At 15.8% G+C, this 23505-nt stretch overlaps 2 protein-coding genes across 20 annotated transcripts in view; one reads left to right on the top strand and one right to left on the bottom strand.

Moving 5' to 3' along the window:
- Positions 1-286: 286 nt before the first annotated feature.
- LOC107996021 (plasma membrane ascorbate-dependent reductase CYBRD1) lies at positions 287-6110 on the bottom strand. 2 transcript variants are annotated; one of them, XM_062075665.1, is made up of 5 exons: positions 3859-6110; positions 3416-3631; positions 3120-3328; positions 1590-1747; positions 287-1469 (listed from the first exon to the last, which is right to left on the bottom strand). In XM_062075665.1, the coding sequence occupies exons 1-5, from the start codon at positions 3896-3898 to the stop codon at positions 1310-1312; spliced, it is 783 nt and encodes a 260-aa protein (XP_061931649.1). In that variant the 5' UTR covers positions 3899-6110; the 3' UTR covers positions 287-1309. The 2 variants fall into 2 exon arrangements, with proteins under 2 accessions (XP_061931649.1, XP_061931650.1); XM_062075666.1 differs by having other exon boundaries at positions 4824-4984.
- A 5076-nt stretch (positions 6111-11186) lies between these two features.
- LOC108001343 (uncharacterized) overlaps positions 11187-23505 on the top strand; it is a 56353-nt gene continuing 44034 nt past the window's right edge. For 3 of the 18 annotated variants that reach the window (XM_062075661.1, XM_062075653.1, XM_062075650.1), the window contains exons 1-2: positions 11211-11403; positions 16333-16430. The gene's annotated coding sequence lies outside the window, so the exon portion shown is untranslated. Of the gene's footprint in view, positions 11404-12059; positions 12136-16066; positions 16431-23505 lie in introns of all 18 variants that reach the window. The other 15 variants (XM_062075655.1, XM_062075657.1, XM_062075658.1 and 12 more) reach the window with 12 other exon arrangements.

Below are 23505 nucleotides of genomic sequence, written 5' to 3'. Positions count from 1 at the left end.
TAAATTCTTTTAATATTTAATTTTTACATTATAATATATTATAATATACTTTTAATAAAAATGCAATAAAATAATAATAATATAAGAAATATTAAATACTTATTATTAATAGATATTAGTATATATTATAGATATTAGTATTATTAATAGATATTACTTTGTCATTTTAGTATTTTTAAAGAATAATATAAGAGTATTGATGCTCTTCTTTATTTTTTTAACTAAATTAATAAATTAGGAAATAAAATATAAATTATGAATATGTTTGATAATTTGTTGAACAAGATTCATAATTTGTTGCATATATATTTTTCAGAATAAATACATTTTTATGAGTACATTTTTAATCATTATAAATCTTTACAGATAAATATAAATTTAATATTCATAAATGTATATATATATTATATATATTATTCTAATATATATTAGATTTTAGATATAATATTTTAATTTAAAATATTATAATATATAATACATTAATATAATATATTTAATACCTTATTATTATATTAAGCTGTAAGATATTACCATTTCAAATACAATTTTTTTAATATTTATTTACTATATACTACTATTTAATATTTATTTACTGTATATTTATTTAATATATTTTTTTACTATAGTATATTGTATACATATACAGAAAATATATACATACATTATATTTCATAAAATTAAATTCAACAATTTTTTAAAGTTATTTTTTAAAATTTTTTATGTTATTAAAAAATTAATAAGTCTAAAAAATAATCCTTGTTAATATTTATAAAAAATAAAAAATAATCCTTATTTTTTAATGTTTTCTATTTTTTTATTTTTTTAAAATTTAATATAAATAAAATCACAATTAATGAAACCATATAGATGTAAGAATATAAATTTAAAATTCATATATCAAATTTAAACTTTAATTGTATATATTTGCGAATAAAAATTAAATAGATCATTAATCAGATCAAAATTTATACAAAATTTAAAAATAATTTTTTTATTATTTAAATACTTAAATAATTTAAGTATTTAATATAATAGTTAAATATAATTCAATATAAGAAATAAAAATAAAAATATATAATAAATAATTCAACATAAAAAAGAATAAATTTTCTCATACTAATGTCTTAATTCAAAACTAAATAGTAATATTATTATTTTAATTAAAAAATATAAAAATTTCTAATTAAAATTACATAAACAAATCAGAATTTTGATATTAATGAAATTGTTTGATATAACTTATATAAGAATAGAACTAAAATTTTGTTTATATTTAATAGAAAAGAAATTTATCATATAATATAATTACTTATTGAGTTCTATTAACTAATGCCTCATCTTCTAATTTAGCAAAACGTTTATAACGTTCTTGTGTTACCAAATAAACTGATAATCCACCAAAAAGAATTAATAAAAATCCAATTACATTAATTAATATTGCTTCATCTACAAGCTTGAAATAGTTTTCTCTGAAATTGCATATTATGATGTTATAATAAATAAAATTTATGATTAATATATAATTTTATATAATATAATTTTAAAATATTGATAATAATTAATATAATAGAATCAAAATATATACTTACTTTAAAGCAAAAATTGCTTTTTCATTAAGTCCTAAAAGACATGAAGTAATTACACCAATAAATCCTGCGATTCCAAAGTATACATGAATAGGCATGTAAGAAGTTCGTAATGAAATTTGTAATTTTGGATATAAAAAAGAAAGAAATCCAGCAAGCCACTAAAATATAAAAATTTAAATATTTCATTTCTTAAATAGTATTTTTTATGGTTTCAAAAAATATAAATAAAAAATAAATAAAATTAGAATCATTAAATTAAATATGTGTATATTTTAAGATATCCTATAAGTTTCTTTTTTTTTTTAATATGAAATGAATACATGATATTTACTATTTAAGATTAATTTATAGCATTATATATGAATTATTCTACTATATCAGTTTCTTCCATCTCTCAGAAAGTCTCATAATTCTCTTTTTCCAAAATTGTTTGCAAAATATTCCTTGAAGCTTTTTTATTTCGCTTATGGATTAGAATTGTTTATCATGAAGAAAAATTTTTAATAAGTAATAATCCAATAGAACAAGATCTAGGGAGTACAGAAGATACGGTAGAACATCCCAATAAAATCACAGCTTTTCTCTTATAATCAATGCAATGTGCGGTTTTGCATTATCCTAATGGTTTCATCAGTTCGCCAATTTTATCCGTTTTTCTGCTATAGCGTCTTTCGATTTATCAAACTGATTGCAATATTTTTTAAAATTGATGATTTCACCTTGAGAGAGGAAGTCATAGTAGACTACATCTTTCCAATCCCACCAAATGGATAAAAGAACTTTCTTCGGGTAAAGTACAGGCTTCGCGACAGTTGAAGTCTATTGTCTTTAAATCAAGTGCATTTTCGATGTATATTTTGATACAAAATCCAAGTTTTATTTCCAATGACAAGTCTCTTTAAAAATTTTTTCATATTGCTGAAAAAAGAAATCGCACGTAGAGACGTTCATAAAGTCGGTCTCCGTTAACAGCTGTGGAACAAACTTTATATCGATTGATATATCTCATCTTGGTCAAATGATTATTTACCATTTTCTTGAAAATGGTTAGTGGCACTCACTCTTGCATACTATATCGCGGATTTTCAGAGAGTATAGTCTTGATAAAGTCCATATTCATTGTTGCTAGGTGGTCATTGCAACTTTCATTTTTCAAGTCAAAATTGTTACTTCTAAATCTCTTGAACCAATTGTGGTAATAATTATAGCATCACTTTCGTAAACAGTACAAATCTCATCTGCAGTATCATTTGCACTATCATTTTTTTAAAGCAATAAAACATAATATATCGCAAATGTTTCCTTTGATTATTCATATTGAATGGTATAGAAAAAAGTTTTAAAAGAGACTGTGTCACCAATGAAATGTACTTTAAAAGAACTCTGGGATAATTGAAATCGATGCCATAAATAGCTAATAGATAAATTTGCATTTTTATATAAAAATAATCAATTAGAGTTATTCCTAACATGATACAAAAGAAACTTATGGGACACCTAATAAATAAAAAAAAAAATGATTAAAAATACCTGGCAGCAAAATAAAATTATACTAGTAAGTCCAATCCAACTATGAAGACTATACATATTTGGAATAGGTTTTAGATTTAAATTATGGCTATCAAACACAGCTACAAGTGAAATTACAACTAATGCAATAGTTAATAACATTAGGCTTGCATGAATTAATTTCAGTTTTTGTTTTCGTGCATTTCTTTGTGTTCTATATATTAACATTCCTAAAAATAAGTAAAAATAATTAATTAATTAAAAAAGTTAATTCAATTGTTTATCAATTTTTCAAATTATTGAATTATTAAAAATACCATTAGCATATAGAAAAACAAATCCTATAACCATTAAAAGAGGATGCCAATTAAATTCTAATTCTGGATTAGAATTCCAAGCGAAACCACCTCTATAATTGCCACACCAAATTATAACTAGAATTATCAATGTTGCTCCGATGATTTGCATTAAAATAGTTAATGGTTTAAATCCTTCAAGATTTTCACATGATCTCTCTCCAATTTGCTCCATATCTAAAAATAAAATTAGTAATATTTAATTAATATTCTAAAATAATAAATATTAATAAAATATAATAATAATTATAATAATATTAAATATATAATAATAATAAATATTAATAAAATATTAATAAAATTAATAAAATATTAAAAAATTAATAAATAAAATTCTATAAAATTGATTAAATATAATATTAAATACGTGTAAAATAAACTTTTAAGATAAATCAAAAACATACCCAAGCATATCTGATATTGATATTGATAATTAGTTGACATAATTTAATTAAAAAATTTATTCTTTATTTTATGAAGTATTAAATTTTCTATTTGTATTATTTTATTCAAATTTATTAATATTATTTGTTTTTAAAATTATTGATCAATATATATATAAATCTTTTCTTTCGCTTTTTTATAATATTCTATAACAATATTGTATTTAATTTTTATTATTATTATTATACTATTATTTTATTTTATTAAATTTTTATTAATTTTTATTAATTTAAAAGATAATTTTTATCTATTATTCTATCATAGATTAAAAAATTTTACAATATTTTACAATATTTTAATATATAAAAATTTTTTTTTAATTATAGTAAATATATAATTTTAATAATATATATTTTTTTAAATATTTATATTATATTTATAAATTTATTTTAAAAATATATTTTTAATCTTTAATATTACATTTTCTATAATATTATATTCACATATATAAAATAAACTTATTTCTTTAACATATGGTAACAATTCTTTACTTTTTTCTTCTAATTTAATTTAAATATTTAAATGATTTATAAACATTTTTTATTCTATTAAATGTATATAATATTTAAACTAAATAATACATGATATTAATAATTTTTGTTTTACGCAGTTTTTTTATTTAGATCGTATCTAAATTACGAAACTAATGTATCATAATTTGTAATAACATATTTTACAATAATGTTTAAAAATAGCTTCCATAAATCAACAAGTATTAAGTTGCTATTACTAATATGATTAATACAATTTTATGTGCCAAATTATATTTATTGAAATATTTAATATTATTAAATTAAAAAAATTGAAAAACATATTAATATATAAAAAGAAAAAAAAATATAATTTTTTATATAATTTTTGTTTATATATTTTTTTCTTTAATTAATCGTAATACATTATTACAATTACAAAATTGCTACTATACCTGCACAATTTTCACAAGATTTAGAGAAGAATTCAACAGGTACTACGCAAGTTCTTCAACGACGTAAAATATAAATTATCGATTATGCAATTTTATGATATTTAAATTTATCGCATTTCTAATCAATATAATATTTAATAATAAAAAAATATTTTGATTTGAATAAAATTAAATAATTTATTTAAATATTATTATATAAAAATTAACTTTATTCTTATATAATAAAGATAAAGAAATTAAAAAATAAATATAATTAATAAATAAATATAATTTATCAAATATATTAATTATAAATAAAAATAATTAAAAAATAATTGTTAAAAAACATTTTTATAAAAATAGATATGTATGTTATAAATGAAATAAAAAATTTTACAATTTTTATATTGAAATAAGATGTTTTTTATAATTATATGTTTATTTAATATAATTACACTAAAAATTATTTTTATTATTATATAAAATATGTTTTTTCAAATATCCTCTCCATAATAAGATATTTCAAAAATATGAGAACATCCATTAACTGAATATTCTTGAGATAATTTTCATTATAATTTTTTTTAACAAAAAATATTAGCCAATCACGGAGTCTAATTAAATTGCGATAACGTTGATTTTATATCGCCAAACAACATATATTAAAAAGTATATTGATAAAATATAACAAATATTTTTTTATCAATAGAAAATTATATCGAATTCTATCACGAACAATGAATAAATATGATAAATTAATGTATTTTTTCGATATATGTTGCTTAGACTTGTTTATGCTCGATCGACAGCATAGTCAATTATCAAATTATACGCTCGATTGATCAATATTTATTGTTAATAAGTTATTAAGAAAGCAATAACGAAAATTTTTACAAAGAAAAATTTTGTTTGAAATTATTTTAAGAATTTTCAATTAACGAATATTTCCACATTTTTGAGACAAATCCATATTTTTTTTATAAATTATTATTCCAATTTTATTTATAAAATAATTAAATTGTTTTAACGATATAAACATTGTTTTAAAATTATACGAATTGTAAAATTATAAAATAAATTAAATGAATTATGAAATAATATATACTATAATATATAAAAAATATACTAAAATATATAAAAATTGAATTTTATCATTATTATAACAAAGAATTATTTATATTTATATAAATTCAAGAATTTAATTGATTGTTCCAATGGATTCAATACATATATTTTATTATTACTGAAAATATTACATTTTCAACATCATATAAATTGCATATTATGAACTGAATAAAATAGTTTTATTATAAAGTATGCAAAGAATTAAAATTTTTTAAATATTTTCTAATATAATTTTCATTAATTAAAATAATATATTATATTATTTATTTTTTAATTTTTTTAATATTAACTTTTAATATAATTTTAATAATAGTAATTAATTTTGTAATATAAACGTTATCAATAATTATAACATTTATAAATTGTATATAAAGGACTTTTGGTTTCTATTAATTTGTCAATAAATAAATTTTTTAATATATCTTAAGAAAATAGAAAATTCTTACAATCAAATTATATTTATTCAAAATTTCAAATTAACTAATAGCAATAAATTATTATAAATTCAGTTGATGATACAGAAATTATTACATTTTGATTTTTAATTTATTTAAAAAATTTTACTTTTAATTAGCAATATTAAAAATTCTATAATATAAATATAATATAATAGTTTATAATATAAATAAAAATATATTCAAAGTTAGTAAAGATAGATTAAAAAAATTAAGATGCTTAGATTAAAATAATGTCGATATTGATTGAAAATAAAATAATACAGAAAATTTTTCTTTTGAAAATGAACTACTTATGCAAGAATTTTTAAAATAAAGAATGTAATATATATTACCAAAATAAATTAAATTAATATACATATACATATATATATGTATATTATGATGTTATTAATGAATTGAATTGAAAATTGAATTTAAAAGTAAATTAACTTATATTTATATTATTTTTGAAATAATCTTAAATATAAGTATATTAAAATTCTTATAAAAATTAATTTTTTAAAAAGAAAAAGTAATATTACTTTTAGATACTTTTAAAAATATATAAAATATTTTAAGTGATTTGTATTGTGTTTGAAATTTAACTGTGTAGATAATAATTTTTTGAAATGATAATTATTTAAAATAAAGTAAAAATTATATAAAATATGTACATATGGATATTAATATATTTATATGTTGTAAAATAAAATTAATAGAAAATAAAAAAAAAATTAAAATAAAATTTATAAATTCTATGATTAATATTCATTTCAAATTATACCAATTTTGAATTCATTCATAAGAAAATGGTAATCCTATTAATATTTTTTTAGAAGTATTCAAAAATTTCCTATTTAATTATGTAATTAAATATATTTTAAATGAAAATAAAAATTTTCAATTAATAAAGACTATTATTTTTTTTATGCTTTTGAATAAGAAACAATAATTAAAAAATCTATTATATAGTAATCAAGTTAGCATTTAAATATAAAGAATCATTTTTTAATATTTCATTAATCCTTATTTGATGTTATTTCATAATATTTCTAAAAAATGTTATGCTTTATATCTGTACATAGTACAAATATTTTTTTTTTATTTATTATAATATCATTATCTTCTTTATTTATTAAAACTCTAAAGAACGTTACATAATATTTTTTTGTTCTTATATATTAATTTTTATTAATTTATAAGATTTTTATTAAAAAATTGATTAAATATCAAACTAAAATATATATGTTAATTACATTTAATTACATTAAATCTTTTAATAAAATATAAAATAATTATTTCTAAAAAACAATCATTATTATCTATGATTTTTTTATCTCCATAATTTTGAACATTTTTAATTTCAATTAATATTTTTAACTTTTGTTTTCATTAAACTTTTATTTTATTATATTTTATTATTCATTTTTATTATATTTTTATTAATTCTATTATTTTTTATTTTTACTATTTAAATTTTTATTTTTTAAAATATTTTCAAAGTTTCAAGTAAACTTTTCAAATAAGATTTTCAAGTAAAATCTTGAAAAAAGTTACTTTTTTTTATTTTTCTTATTGAATGTTATTTGTTTTCTCATGTTTTCTCATATTATTATCAATAATAAAAATTATAATTTTTTAATAGATCTCTGCAAATGTAATAAATATGTATTAAATTATTATAAAATTGTTATTATAATCTTGTTTTAGATAAAATGTTTTATTATTTATTTTTGTTTTAGTTTTCTTATTATTTCTTCTAAAATTCATAATATTAAATTAAATTCAGAGTTTTAATTAAAACATTTTACAAATTATGATAACTAGTAATACTTGAAGTATTAATATCAATTTTATTAATAATTTTAATAGTAATTTTATTATTAATTTTTTTAAATTTTTCTTTTTTTAAGAATAAAAAATTTTTATAAATATTATTTGTTCTATTAACATATTCTGATAATGATATATCTTTGAAAAAAAAATATAATAAATATAAATATAAAAAAATAGTATATTTCAATTGTATCATCTTTTTAAAATATTTTGCAATTTATGTATGAATTATATTTAATTCCAATTATGTTTTGTGTCTATCTATTAATTTTAGTTGCATCATTTTTTTTTATATATCGTTTTTCTATTATTTTTTTCTGAGTTATATATTATATATATTTTGAAAATTGAACATTTTTATTATTTTTTTTTATTTATATTTATAATTATTTATATTTTATTTTTATGATATATTATATATTTATATTTTTATATATTATATATTTGTAATCAAAATAAAAAGAAAAAGAATGTTTAAATAATTATTTTGCATATATATTTATACTTAAAAGATATAATTTTCAAATAATAAATTATTTTTTTTGAAAAATAATAAATTTCTATTCTTTCATGTAATTAATGTAATTAATTTCATGTAAATTACTAAGTTGTCATTGTATTTTTATATTTTTTATATTATATTTATATAATATATTTATATTTTATATTATATAATTTTTTTGTGTTAGTTTGACTGAAAATAAAATTGATTGTAATAAAATAAAGAAAAGAATAATTTATATTTTATATTTATAAAATTGAACCTAATATTTAGATTTTTATATTGATTGATATATTATGTAAAATTCTATATAATTTCTCGACAATTTATCATTCATTAAGTAATATTTTAATTTTAATCTATTCTTTATTTATCTGAAGATGCCTCTATTCATTTTACGCATTTGTTTTTATATGTACACATGAAATTTATTAAAATAATAGATAAAATATTTTGATTTTGTAGATTATTCAATATATATAAATATTTAATATTTTAAAAATTATTAATTATGAAATATTTTTTATTATAATTTTTTATTTTAATTTCTTTTTATTATAGATTCTTTTTAAATTTTTACTTTCAGTTTTCAGAATATTTTATTTTGTTGATTATAAATATAATTATGTAATAATTACATATATTATATTAACTTATTTATATTACTTATTGATTTTGATAAGTTTGAAATATATTATCAAAGTTATTATTTTACAATAATTTTTTTAACTTGTTTGTACATTGTTTATAAATGTTTCAGTTTTAATTTTTAGATATTTATAAAAATATATATTTTATATTTTTAACATTTTTAACAAATATTATTGTACTGATTTAAATGATATTTAGATTTCTATATTCTATATATTTATTTCTATATTTCTATATTCTAATATTCTATAATATATACTTCAATAAGTGACATTTAAGTCTCTTCAATAATTTTTTTCATTGAGGATTGGTTTAGAAAAATTCAATTTGGCAATATTATCATTATTTTAAAATAATTTTTTTGAATTATTGTGACACACATAATAAACTCTAGAATTGAAGTATTATGTAATTTTATTTAAATAAATAATCACAGATATTTTATTTTATCCTATATTTACAATCATATTTAAGTTAGGTTAAATTTTTAAATTTTTATTATATACAAAAATATGATTTCAGTATAAGAATTATTACATTTTTGATATTGTTGGATAACAATTTAAAATTAATAATTTAATTGTGATATTATTGATTTATATATATAAATATAATTTTATATATGTAACTTTTGATGCATGAGTTTCTGTTATTTAAAATTTTTTAATTTCTTATCATACAACCAACTCGTGCATACGTTGTAAATTTTTTGTTTAGCGAAGATTTAATATATATTTGCTACATTTTTTTATTTTAAAAAAATCAAGAGAAATATTTTCTAATTTCTTATATTTTTCAATTTTATTTTAATTTTTATAATTTAATTTGATCTAATCTAATCTAAATTTAGTCTAACTACATCCAAAATTAAAATCAAATAGCAGTAACATATAATATTGTTATATGTTATAATATTGTTTATAATGATGACCGACAATATATTTTAAGCTCGCCAAAATTAAATCGCTAATAAATATATAAATACTTAATTTAAATATTTTAAATTAAAAAACAAAAATTATTATTTATTTATAGAATAAAAAATAATCTTATTAGTCTTAGATTTTAATCTTTTTATTTATAACAAATAATATTATATAATATCATTATGTAATAAGTTTATAACAAATATTATATAATAATTTTTATTAATATTATATAATAATTTATTCCAAAAAAATAATTTTATAAACACTTTTTATTTATATAAAAAATTTAATATAATATGATATTATAAATATTTTATACTTGTTATTTTTATAAAATAATGTCATATTTTATAATGTATAAATTTTTATTTTAGATTTATTAAATATTACAGAAACGTGTACTAAATTTTAAATAGCATGTAATTATCTAGTATGTATAATACAATTTATATAAGTTTATATATAGTTTAATATAATATATAATATAATATATAATATATTATGTAAATATTTATATATATTATATAAATTGGATTGAAATTGAATTATTATTACTATAATAAATATTTTTTAATTTATTTTTAATTATATATAATATATTTTTATATATATATAATATATATTTAATATATTTATAATTATAAATATATAATATAGATTATAATAATATTATTTCTATAAAATATTAAATAATAATTATATTAATAAAATAATAATTCATTAATAATAACATTATGGTTCTATTATTAATATCACACTTTTATTATTTCATAGTAATTTTCATTCTACAAAATCAGTTCACTCAAATCTATTTTTAGTCTTTCAAACATATATTTCTGCTGACAACCTTGGAGGGGGTGAGTTACCCTTAGTGGGGATTGAATATGGGAAGGGGAAAAGGAGAACCATCAGGGCAACGCATGTCTTCTGATGTTTCAGTAGGCTGCGCGAGATTGTGTGGTGAATGTGTTGTTGTGAGTTTGTTATTCATCTTTTTTTTTTTTTATCTTTTATGTCATCTGATCTGTTTTTTTTTTCTTATAACAATATTCTTATGTGTGATTCTATTTATGATTGTGCAATATATTATTATGAATAAATATTTGAATGTATATTAGAAGGTATGTATATATACATATCAAATTGAAAATGCATATATGTGTATTGTGTATATTAATTAACATATTATCATTAATTAACATCAAAGAATGAAAGATTAACTGTAAAAAATGGTGATTTAAAATTTATAATTAATTTCAATAAGAAGATTCAATAAGAAATCGTTGGTAAAAAAGAAATATGATATATTTTCTTTCGGTTTAACTGATATTAACTGATTTGTATATATATTTGTATATATATAAAGCATACTTTGTACATATTTGCTTTTTTCTTAATTAATATTTTAATAATCTATGATATATTTAACGAAATATCGAAATGTCGAATAAATATCTATTTATTTGTTTAGTAATATTTATATTAGAAATATTTGTTTAATATCATATATTTAAATTAATAATTAAATTTATAATTGATTTAATTGATAGGATAAAAATAAAAAATTTATGAATTAAATAAAAAATAAATAATAACATTGATTTGATTTATTTCATAGTTTTCACTTTTTTATCAAGAGAAATAAAATGAATTAATTTTAATTATTTATTATTTAAATTTTTTCCATATATTTTCTATATATTATAATGAAAATAAATTTTACATATATAATTTTACATATATTTTCTATATATTCTATATTTTCTATATTCTATAGAAAGAGAGAAAAAGGGAGAAATATGCACATATGATGTATATCTAAGGCAAATATAATATAAGTGTAAGAAATCTATGTGAGTGTATGCAATATATAGATATACATATAGATCCTTATATGTAGAGTTTTTAAAAGCATGTAAGCGTCAAAATTGAGATAATAGTTAAAGTTGTAAATTGTTGGATTCATCATAGTATCATATGACATATGGTCATGACTTTTTTTTTTGAGTTATTGATTATCGACTGTGTAACAAATTAAAAGTTTCTGAAATATTGCATGCCGTTGCTTCTATATCATTCTATTTTTTGCCTCGTTTACATTTTTTTGCCTTTTTTACTTATACATTTCATACAGGTTTTTTCATAGCAATGTTAAAGAAAAAGAAAAAGATTATTTTTCTTGTTTTCTTTTTTATTTTATTTTTTAATGATCATAAAGAAGAGAAACAGCTTTTTCATTAAATTTTAACTAGATAAAATGTCAAAATATAAGTTCATATTAATATTTCAAATAAAAAATTTGATTAATAATTGAAAGCACGAAATTCCATGAGTTTTATTTGAAATAATATTATATTATTTCTCTGAATATTTCTCTGAATGTAGTATTATGTGTTTCATAATTGTCAAAAAAAATGATACGATATTATCTTCGAAATTGTTTTATATAGATATTTATTTACATATGGACTACATAAAGAAGAATATAGAAAATCATTAATTTATATGTAATTGTGTACAAAACAAAATATATATATATATATTTTTAATATATATATAAATATATATTAAAATATAACTCATATATGAAAATAAAATTAACAGGATACATATTTATATCAATAATATGTTATAAAAAGATATTTTTAGATATGTATAATATTTTAAATTGAGAATATTATATTTTGAAAATTATATTTTGATATTTTATGCATTGTGAAATGTAGTGAAAGAAATAATTACATATATTTTAAATATTATATTTGTTTTTCTAAATTCTGAATTTTTATATCTTATATTTTATATCTATATACACATACTAAATGAAATATTTTGAATAAAGTATACTAAATTTTTTATTAAAAATATCTATGCTTACATTGTAAGCATATATATATATATGTATATATATACATATAGTGTATATAGATATATATAGTATATATATACAGATACACACACACACATACACCAGTTATCTAGTTTATAAAAAAAAACATTTCATTAAAAAATGTAAGTTTATGTACTATTTAAATCATTTTATGTACTATTTAAATTTATGAAATGAAAAATATACATAGCGATCAAATTATTTAATCAAGCTAAGTTGATCAATGTTTTTCTTTTAAATAGTAAGCATAAGAAAAAAATGAAATAGAAAATATTTACTATTTTCTCTAATTAACATAGTGTATTAATTTTTTTTATACTTGCAATATTTCGAAGAAACTGATTTTTAATTTTTTATGAATATGATATAATTTTAAATATAAGTAATATTTTTTTATTATATAAAAGAATATGTTAAAACAATATTTTTCGTATGCATATTAATGATCTTAAAAGTTCAAAAATTAAGAATATATTTTGAATATCTTATATCAATATACTTAAACTATTTTTTTATACAATTTAATATATATATATAGTTATATATAGTTATAATATCAAATATATATATGTATATATATATAAAATATGATTGAATAATAATAATAATATAAATTTATATAATATATACATACATTATATATATTATAATTTTGAAATTATTAGAAATAATTAACATATAATATTAATGTAATATCAATTAATTTACTTATTATAAAAAATTTATGGAAGATGAAAGAATTTTATTATGTTGGTTTTGTTTTTTAAAAACAAGAAAAATACTATCTTGAGCTTGCAGGAATGAAAAAACAATTTGGCTAATATTCTTAAATAATTTTCGTCGATATAACTTAATAACACTTTAAACGATTTATTTTGCAAAAGAATGTAGTTTTAATAATTATATTATTTATTAATTATATTAATTATATATTATTTATATATAATTATTAATTAATTTAATCCTTTATATTATTTAAAATATTTAATACTATTAATTAATTATAATTATAATTATTCTTATATAATTAAAAAAATAAGTTTAATTAACTTTCACAAATAACAAATATAAAAAAAATTACTATATTATTTACTACAATTAATTCAAAAATAATTATTTAATTAATTAATTAATTAAAATTTTTATTATTAGGGTTAAATTTAGGAGAAATTCGTAATTTTTTTTGAGATTTGTTATTTGTGAAATAATTTAATTAAACTTATTTTTTTTAATTATCAATGATTGAGAAATATTATAAAATTATATATTTATAAAAAAATATAAAAATTAAATTGTTGAAATTATTAAATATAATTTATAATGTTTGTGTAGTCTTTTTTAATTTTTAGTTTGTGGTAGTAATTTCAAGTGCTATATTATCTGCATATCTGCATATATCTATGTATTGGCATTTATTCATAAAACATTTAATTGAAATTTGATATTATATCGATATAATAAGAAATGATATGAAGTTCCTAGGAGTTAAATGAAATTGTTATATACTCATAATATATATGATACATATACATATTTATTTATTTATATATTTTTATAAAAATATTTATATATATATAATATATATATATTTTTATCTTTTTTATATAATAAATATATTATCTTATATTTATATTATATTTTATGTATTAATAGCTGTGAAAATTATATCATTTATTTAAGTTTTAATTAACATTGAAAATTAACATATTTAAAAATAAAAAGTATTGTATATTTATCTACATTTATTTATATATTATAAGGAAAATTTTGTCAAAAATATTTTTCTTTAACTTGTATTAAAAGATAAAAATAATTTATTTTGTGAAGAAATCTTAATCTTTATATTTATAAAAAAGATAAGACTTAGGATTAAAATAAATATTTAGTTATGATGAAAAAGTTTTTAACAGTATTAAAATTTTTTTCTAATCAATATGTGTTAAAATTACAAAATTGTTATTTTTCTAAACTAAAATATAATAATTAATATAATTAACATACAAATAATTAACATAAAAAAAAGAGAAATATTAATGTTAAAACATTTTAGAGAAAAATAAATTTTTTTATAAAAGATAGTTATAGATATTTTATTTTATTTTATCATAAAATATTCAAATTTTTTGCACATTATCATGAAATATTATTAAAAAAATTTATAATTATATTTATACTTAATATTTAATTATACTTAATATTGTATTTAATATTCATACTTCAATTTGAGATAAAGAGTTACATCAAGTTACACAAGAGTTACACAAGACTCAGTGTAAGAATTATAATGTAATATTTTATTTATCACAATGATTTTTTAATATCCAAATTAAAAATATAATTATTACATCAAATTTTTTGTACTTTGATATATATAAAAAAACATTTTTACATTTTTATAGTGCAATCAAATATTCATCAATAATATAGACTAGATTCATGATACAAAATATTTTTTTATTCGTATTTTTTCTTTAAAAGAAAGATTAATTTTTCACTTTACTTATTTATTTCATATTGGCTAATTTTCCCCTATCTATTTATTTCAATTAAATTAAACTATTGTAATTATATATTTTTAATTATAATAGTAATAATAATAAAAAATAGTTTAAGAAATAAGTATTTTACCGATATAATAAAAAGATATCACAATTTACATTCGTTAATGCATTCCCTTTATATAAGAATTATATAGCTTTTAAATTTATAATTTAAAAAGCTTTTAATAATTTTTATTTAATTTATTCGCATAATTCTTTTAACTTTTAATATGATAATATATAATGAAAAATTATTCAAATATGACGAATTATTCCATATGTTTTAATATTAAAAAAATTGCTCATATTATATATTACATATTAGTTTATAAATAATTATTTTTAAATTTATAGTATATATTTAATACAATTTATAACTAATTCAAAATTTAGAAAAGCTACAAGTGAACAACAGTGAAAAGTAAAAACACAAATTGTATAGAAATCAATGTATAAAAAAAAAGTGTTGCAAAAGAAACTAATTCTAATATAATAATAAAAGTGAACTCTAAGTAGATTCAGTGATTTGAATGGTAACAGTTGAAATCTAATAAGTGAAAGAACTAATAATATTCAATAAAAGAGTAATATGTATATATAAACATTATGAAAATATTTAGCAAAAGAAGTTCCTAAAAAGAAAAAGTTACAAACGAAAGTTATCTTGGATATGATCATCTCTTCAATGATGAAGAAAGAAAACAATCGTGAAACTTAGGTAAGTTTTTAATCTAATAATATTTATAATCTTATAAATATCTAATAATAAAATTTTTTTTTAATTTATTTTTAAATGTAAAATTTATATGATTATAAATTATCATTAATATAAAATATTATATACAGAAAAACATTCTTTAATTTTAGAATGAAAGAATTTAAAAATTTAATTTTTTTTTTAAATCTTTCAATTTTTAAGTTTAATTTTCGAATTTCCAAATTTTTCATATTTGAAATTAAAAAATTTTAAATTAATTACAATTAAATTCATTGCAAAATAAATTTTATTTTTATTAAATTTTTTTATTATTATCATAATAATATTAAAAATATTTCAAATAAGATAATAATTGTTAGTATTTTTTAAATTATATTAGATATCGCGAATAAAAATTGAATTAGAAAAAATGTAAATAAAAGAAAAGACTAATCAAATTTAGTGATATTTAAACTAAGAATAACATTAAAAAAAAAAGATTCGAAAGATTCAACTCATAAATTCGAAAGATTGCAAAACTTTGAAACTTTAAATATGTGTATATATATGTATTACAAAATTTTTTTGAAAATTTGGTTATTTTTCGATTTTGTGCTATAATATGTATTGATTAATATAATTTTGTGCTTGTCAATTATAACAGATAAAGGAAAAGTTTTCAGATAAATTGTTTTTTTAAATAAAAATTATTGTTAGTAAGAAATTTATCAATTATTTATATAATTTATAATTTTTTTTGAGAAAATTAACTAAAGAATTATTTAATAAATGGTTAACAAATGCGGGATATATCGAGATTTTTATTTATTAATATATAAATTTATAGACTAATCATTAGTTACATTACAAAATAATATATCAATCTACTCAACATATTGAAATATTTACATACAATCTTTAAAAAAGAAAATTATAATTTAATTAAATTATATTATATTTATATTCTTCTATTCTATTCTAAAATTATATAAAATTTTTCTGATCTTATAGTAGATTATACGATATAATATATCGATATTATATGATATTACGATATAAATTTATATATGCGGAATATCATTAAATTACAATCTCTTATTAAAAATATTATTATAAAAATATTACGACGTATTTGTTTACGCATGATATAAAAACGGATATATTGATAAAAAATTAAATAATTTTGAAAATCTAGATTTTGTTTTTTCACAGTAAGATTTTATATTTACTTCATTGTTCCATATGTTGTAATTAAGCTATATGATATACATGATATAACAAATTTTTGTTTTAAATATTTCTTTATTACCATAAGTAATTCATATATTTATATCGTTTTCATATCCATATTCATATACCTATATGTTTTATATATGTATATGTATATGTTTTCAAAATTATCTAACTATAATTGATTGTTTATTATATTTTTATATGAGATTTACTTCGTCAGAAAATAAAAATTTGATAATTACATTAAAAATAAAAAGTTCTAATAAAAATGATTAAACAATTTTTTTCATTTCCATTATTTTATTATATAATATAAATTATTTTATGAGTAAATGTAAAAAAAGATTGCTTGTCAATGTAATATATTGCTCATCAATAATATGAGCACGTACAATGAAAAGTTCTAGATTATCGCGGAACAAAAAAATACAAGTAATATACAAAAAATATATTTGAAATAAAAAAAATGTTTTTTATGTTATATGTTTCATGATTATTGATTAAGATTTCGCATAAGAAAGAAAATTAAAAAATAATAAATTTTTTATTTATAACTTTTTTTAATCACATAAATAATTAATAAATCTTTTATTAAATGATAATTCTTTTAAAATAATTAAAATAATTAAAGAAAACATTTTTTTTTATCTCTTACAATTCCTGAATTATAACACAAAATCAAAAAGTAATCGAATTTTTATGAGTTAATTTTGTCTAATTTTAAAATGAATTTGGATAACAAATAAAAATTGTATGATATCTATATTTGTATATCAAAATAGAGATTCTAACAGAAAATATTATCAACATTAGATAATCTCAATATCATCAGAAAATTTTGGTGAATCAACCAAGAACGTGTTTCTCTTTAAAAGAAATTAGCAGTAATATCTTTCAGGACTCAAGTGCTTTAGAGTGATAAATGCAAAGCATGAGATATTCAGTTCTCCGCGTAATACTGGTGTCCTTATGAATTATGACTTTGTCATCTTTTAAAATAATAAAAACATTAAAAATAAAAAAAAATGATATTTTTATATTCTGTAAATAATTTTTCCTGTAAATATTTTGATTTTTTAAAAGTTGAATAAATTAATAATAGATGATAAATAATTATGATAAATAAATAAAGTTTTTTTTTATTGTAATTTTTTTTCATAAAAATTATTTTTAATTTTAATGTATTATAATATATTTAAGATTGTATGAAAAGATTAATTTTTTTATTTTTATTTTGATTCCTTAAAAATAATATGCAAAGTTTTAGAAATTAAATATATAGTCTAAGAAATTAAATATATAAATATAATATATATAAATTTAAATTGTATTCAATTATATAAAATCATTAAAATTTAACATTAAAATCAATATGAATCATTGTGACAATCAGATAATTTGGTTGAACATTAAATAAATATTCACATTTAAATTTAATATAAAGCTATACAGTGCATTATGATGATAAAAATAACATTATTATTATTAAAGTAATATTATTAAATTAAGATTTAAATAAGATTTGTCAAATGATTAAATGATTATTTTTTTCATTGAAATTAAATTATTTACTATTATATAATCATAAAATAGTAATGTTATAATGTAGTTATAATGTAGACTGAAAAATGTTGATACATTTTTGAAAAAAAAATCATATAAAAGAAACTAAATAATATTTTAATGATTTTTTATATATTTAAATTTAACTACATTTTATTCTTTAACAAAAAAAAACAAATTTTTTAAATTTAAATAAAAAATGTATTTAATTTTTTTGTAAATGACAAATCTTTTCCCACTTATGGATTGATATATAATTGTGGAAAACATGAGACATAAAAATAAAATTTATTTCATACAAATTTTATAATGAAACATTTTCGAATTGAATGAACATTATTCGAATGTAATCAGTACATTGCATGTGATATCATTTGGAATATTTAACATTAAATCCAATGTTCATTTAATTTGGAATATAAAGAATGAATATAAAGAATTTGAACAAATACAAAATACATTTTCATTTTCACTTACGTTCTCAATATTTCAATGTTAATATCATTCTTAAAATCTATAAGATTAACATTATATGTATAATATAATAAAGATTATAATTAAAATTTGATGAAGATAATAAATATTCTTCTCAAAGTAATTTTTTTTTTTCGTTTGTAAATATTTGTGATTTATGAAATTTGCATAAAAAATTATATTTTTGTTAATTTTATATTTATTTATATATTTAGATAATGTCATTTTATTGATTTTGTACTTTTTAGCCATTGTTCTTGTTGATTTATTTTCATAACTTATTTTAATAATTTTCAGTGTAATATTTTTAATATATTATTAAATGAATTTATTTAAGAACTTTTAGATTTCCTAAACATTTATTAAAATATTTATATTTTATAAATTATATTTTATATATTATAAAACATTATTAAAATATATAAATTTTCATTATAATTTGTTTGCTGAAAAATATTTATTACAGATTACGTAAGATTAAATTATTTTAGGAAAGTATAATATCTGTATCAAAACTATTCTTTGACTATATGTTTCATATTTCTTCAAATGTAAAATTTTAAAAGAATAATTCTAACAATATTTAATCTATATTGAAAGTAACGTGAATTGACATATGCAATATTGAGTTCTATTTTCATGTAAAATTAATAATATTTCAAAAATCAATATATAATGATAAAATCATTATTTTTTATATATATTTATTATATATAAAATATATATTTATTTATATAATAAATTTTAAAATTATAAAATATTATTTATATAATAAATATATACAGTAAAATATTTTTATATTTTTGTCCGATATATTTTTCAGCATAAAAATGTATTTCCTTTAATAAAATAGTTTTAAATTATTAAATTTCTTTAAATCGTAATCTACGATCTACGCAGAATATTTTGAAACTGAAATATTCATTTCTCTTTTATTTTTATGTAGAGTATATAAAAATATATCAAACTTTTCTATGTATCATTTTCTATATATCTTTTTCAATATCTTCTATTTATTTAAAAATTATTTACAAAATTATTAGAAAATAATAAAATGTTATAATATTGAAAATTTAGAAAATTTAGATGAATTTATTATATTTTAATTTATATTTAATTACAAATATGTTATTTCGTTATAAAAATATTATTTTTCTATATATATTTTGTTTAAAGTTTTTTTATTATTTATCCTATGAAATTATATATTTTTTTTATAAACATAAAAAAAAATATACGATGAAATATCAATGTATCAAAATAACAATAGATGTAGTAAGTGTTAAAAGTAAAAGGAAGAAAGTGTGTACATTCTACAAAGAGTACTCCATAAATATCAATATTTGTTGATTGGTTATTGTCAATTAACTTCAGCTTTTCATTAAACAATTATGAGAATTTCCTATTTTTATATCTTTTATTCACAAACTGTTTAAGTTTTATTTGGTAAAAAGACGTTAACAATTATTACAGTTAGATATTTGTGTAGTAAAATATTATAGTAAATGACTTTTGAAATTAAATTGACTAAAATTTATAATTTTACGAATATAATTATAACTTTTTTTTAAAATAATATTTTATATTCAATTTCATTTTATAATTATTATTATAAAATTTATTAAAATTTCTAATTTCTTTTAAACATGAAATTTTTATATATTTTTATATTTTACTAAAGGAAATATTTCAATAAAGAACGTTGAACACACTTTATAATTTATTTATATTAATCTCTTTTTTATATTTATATATATAAGTTGCGTATAAAAGTTTCTGGCATTTTTTGTTTTATTTTTAAAAGCGATATCTAAAATAAATTTTATTAATGTTAAATAAAAAGATATTACAAATAAAAAAACATAATATAAGAAGTATTAATAAAATATTATTTATTAATATTTTTATAGTAATATTTTTATAATATTTAATTTTTTTATAATAATATTTACATAATATTTATTAATATTATTTATTTATTCATTTTATGCATACTTATTTGTAAAAATTAACATTAAACTATAAATCTGTTAAATGAAATAAAATTAATGAAAAAATTTTCAGTCATGTTATTTTGCAAAAAAAAATCTTAATAATATAATAGATCTATTCTTAATCTATTTCTTAATATAAATTATTGTTAATATTTCATTAAATTATTGTCAATATTTCAGCTATATTTTTTTTTTATTTAGCATAGCGTTATGACATGGAGTTGGTTAGTCTTGAAATAAGATTTGAAGAAATTTTATTTTATTATTTTTTTTAAATAATAAAATTTTCGAATAATTCTTTTTTTTCGATATTTCTAATTCATCTACGCGTTTTTTCAGTTCTTTTTATTAAATATTCAATTGGATTAATCTATAGATTGAACAGATTTTTAGATTAGCACTTTTATATTTTTGAAGAATAATCATTGTTTAATTATTTTAGATATTTATGTGTTATTTGTAAAAAATTATTGTTAATATTATTAATTTATTATTAAATTTATTGTTAACATTAATATAATACAGGAATTAAATTGTAATTAATCATTGCATTATAATAAGATAGTTATATAATATTGGTTTTTTCGAGGGAATAAATGTAAAAAAATTTTTAATTATTAATGAAAAAAAAATTAGAAGTCTCGTTTAAGATTCATTCAAGAAAATTTATATTGAATAATTAATTGAAAGAATGTCATCTTTTCGCAGAAATTTAATTTAGAAATGATGGAAGGTAATATATGCAACGTTTAATTGAAAATATGAAATACCTAATATCAAGTGTAAAATATAATGTAAGAAACATAAATATCTGAAATATTTTTTTCGTTTGGGATCGAGTTACTAATAGAAATATATTTGATTTAAAAGGAAATATGGATAGTATAATGTGTCAAGATATTTTAAATAAGAATCTACGCAAAAAAAATTGAGTTTTAATCCGATTATAACTCATACATACATCATATCAATTGAAAGAACTCATAAATAAATTTAAATATCAAAACAAAAGAATTAATATAAATTTTAAAGAAAAAAATGGAAGAAAATTCCTTCAGATTTTATTTCGAGACTAATCGATATCATATCAGAATATTGTGGTATTGTCATCACTGTAAAAGACATAATTACAAAATATATTGACAATAATTTATAATAGATTAATTTATAATAAAATTAATAATTATAATAAACTTATAATAATTACAATTATAAGTTGTTTTATAAAATGACAAGTGATTGGAAAATTTTTTGAATATTGAAATTTTTACATAAATTAATTTAATAATTTGATAAATAAATACATATAATAAATAGTTAATAAATAATAGTGAATAAATTTATTTTTTATATTATTTATTTTTATTTGTGATATCTTTTTAGCCAATATAAATAAAAATTTTAAGTATTGATTGGATTATTCTTTTGAGATAAATGAAAAATGTAATTGGCCTGAAATTTTTGCATGCAATTATCAAATATATCTATGTAGATCAGAGATATCGAACGCATAATCGATGAATCATGATTGTTTTCTCTTTGACAAACTCATAGAGAAAAGATCCTTTTCATACGTAAGTTTATTTCACTCTTCTCAACAGCTTCAGTTGTTACACAAATTCATAAACAGGCTAGTCATTATATATATATAGAAGAAGAAATTATTAGAAAAAATATAGAAATCTTCTTTCTTAGTGAATATTTAAGATTATACATATAATATATACAATATATAATATATTATATTATGAGAAAATAGATTGTTGACAGAGAAATCGTGCAGTTTCTAGAATCGAAATAGGAATTGATTAAGTATCGTCAGTGAAGAAAAA

This window comes from Apis cerana, linkage group LG5 (genome assembly GCF_029169275.1).
Source record: "Apis cerana isolate GH-2021 linkage group LG5, AcerK_1.0, whole genome shotgun sequence".
NCBI classification, from domain to species: domain Eukaryota; kingdom Metazoa; phylum Arthropoda; class Insecta; order Hymenoptera; family Apidae; genus Apis; species Apis cerana.
Note: the sequence above shows the minus strand (reverse complement) of the source record. Positions and strands in the feature narration are given on the sequence as shown.

Coding starts and splice junctions, on each gene's coding strand:
- LOC107996021 (XM_062075665.1), bottom strand. CDS start 3,898: ATGTCAACTAATTATCAATATCAATATCAGATATGCTTGG. Junction 1,748..3,119: donor TAATTTTATTTTGCTGCCAG/GTATTTTTAATC, acceptor TTTATATTTTAG/TGGCTTGCTGGATTTCTTTC. Junction 1,470..1,589: donor AAAGCAATTTTTGCTTTAAA/GTAAGTATATAT, acceptor ATGCAATTTCAG/AGAAAACTATTTCAAGCTTG.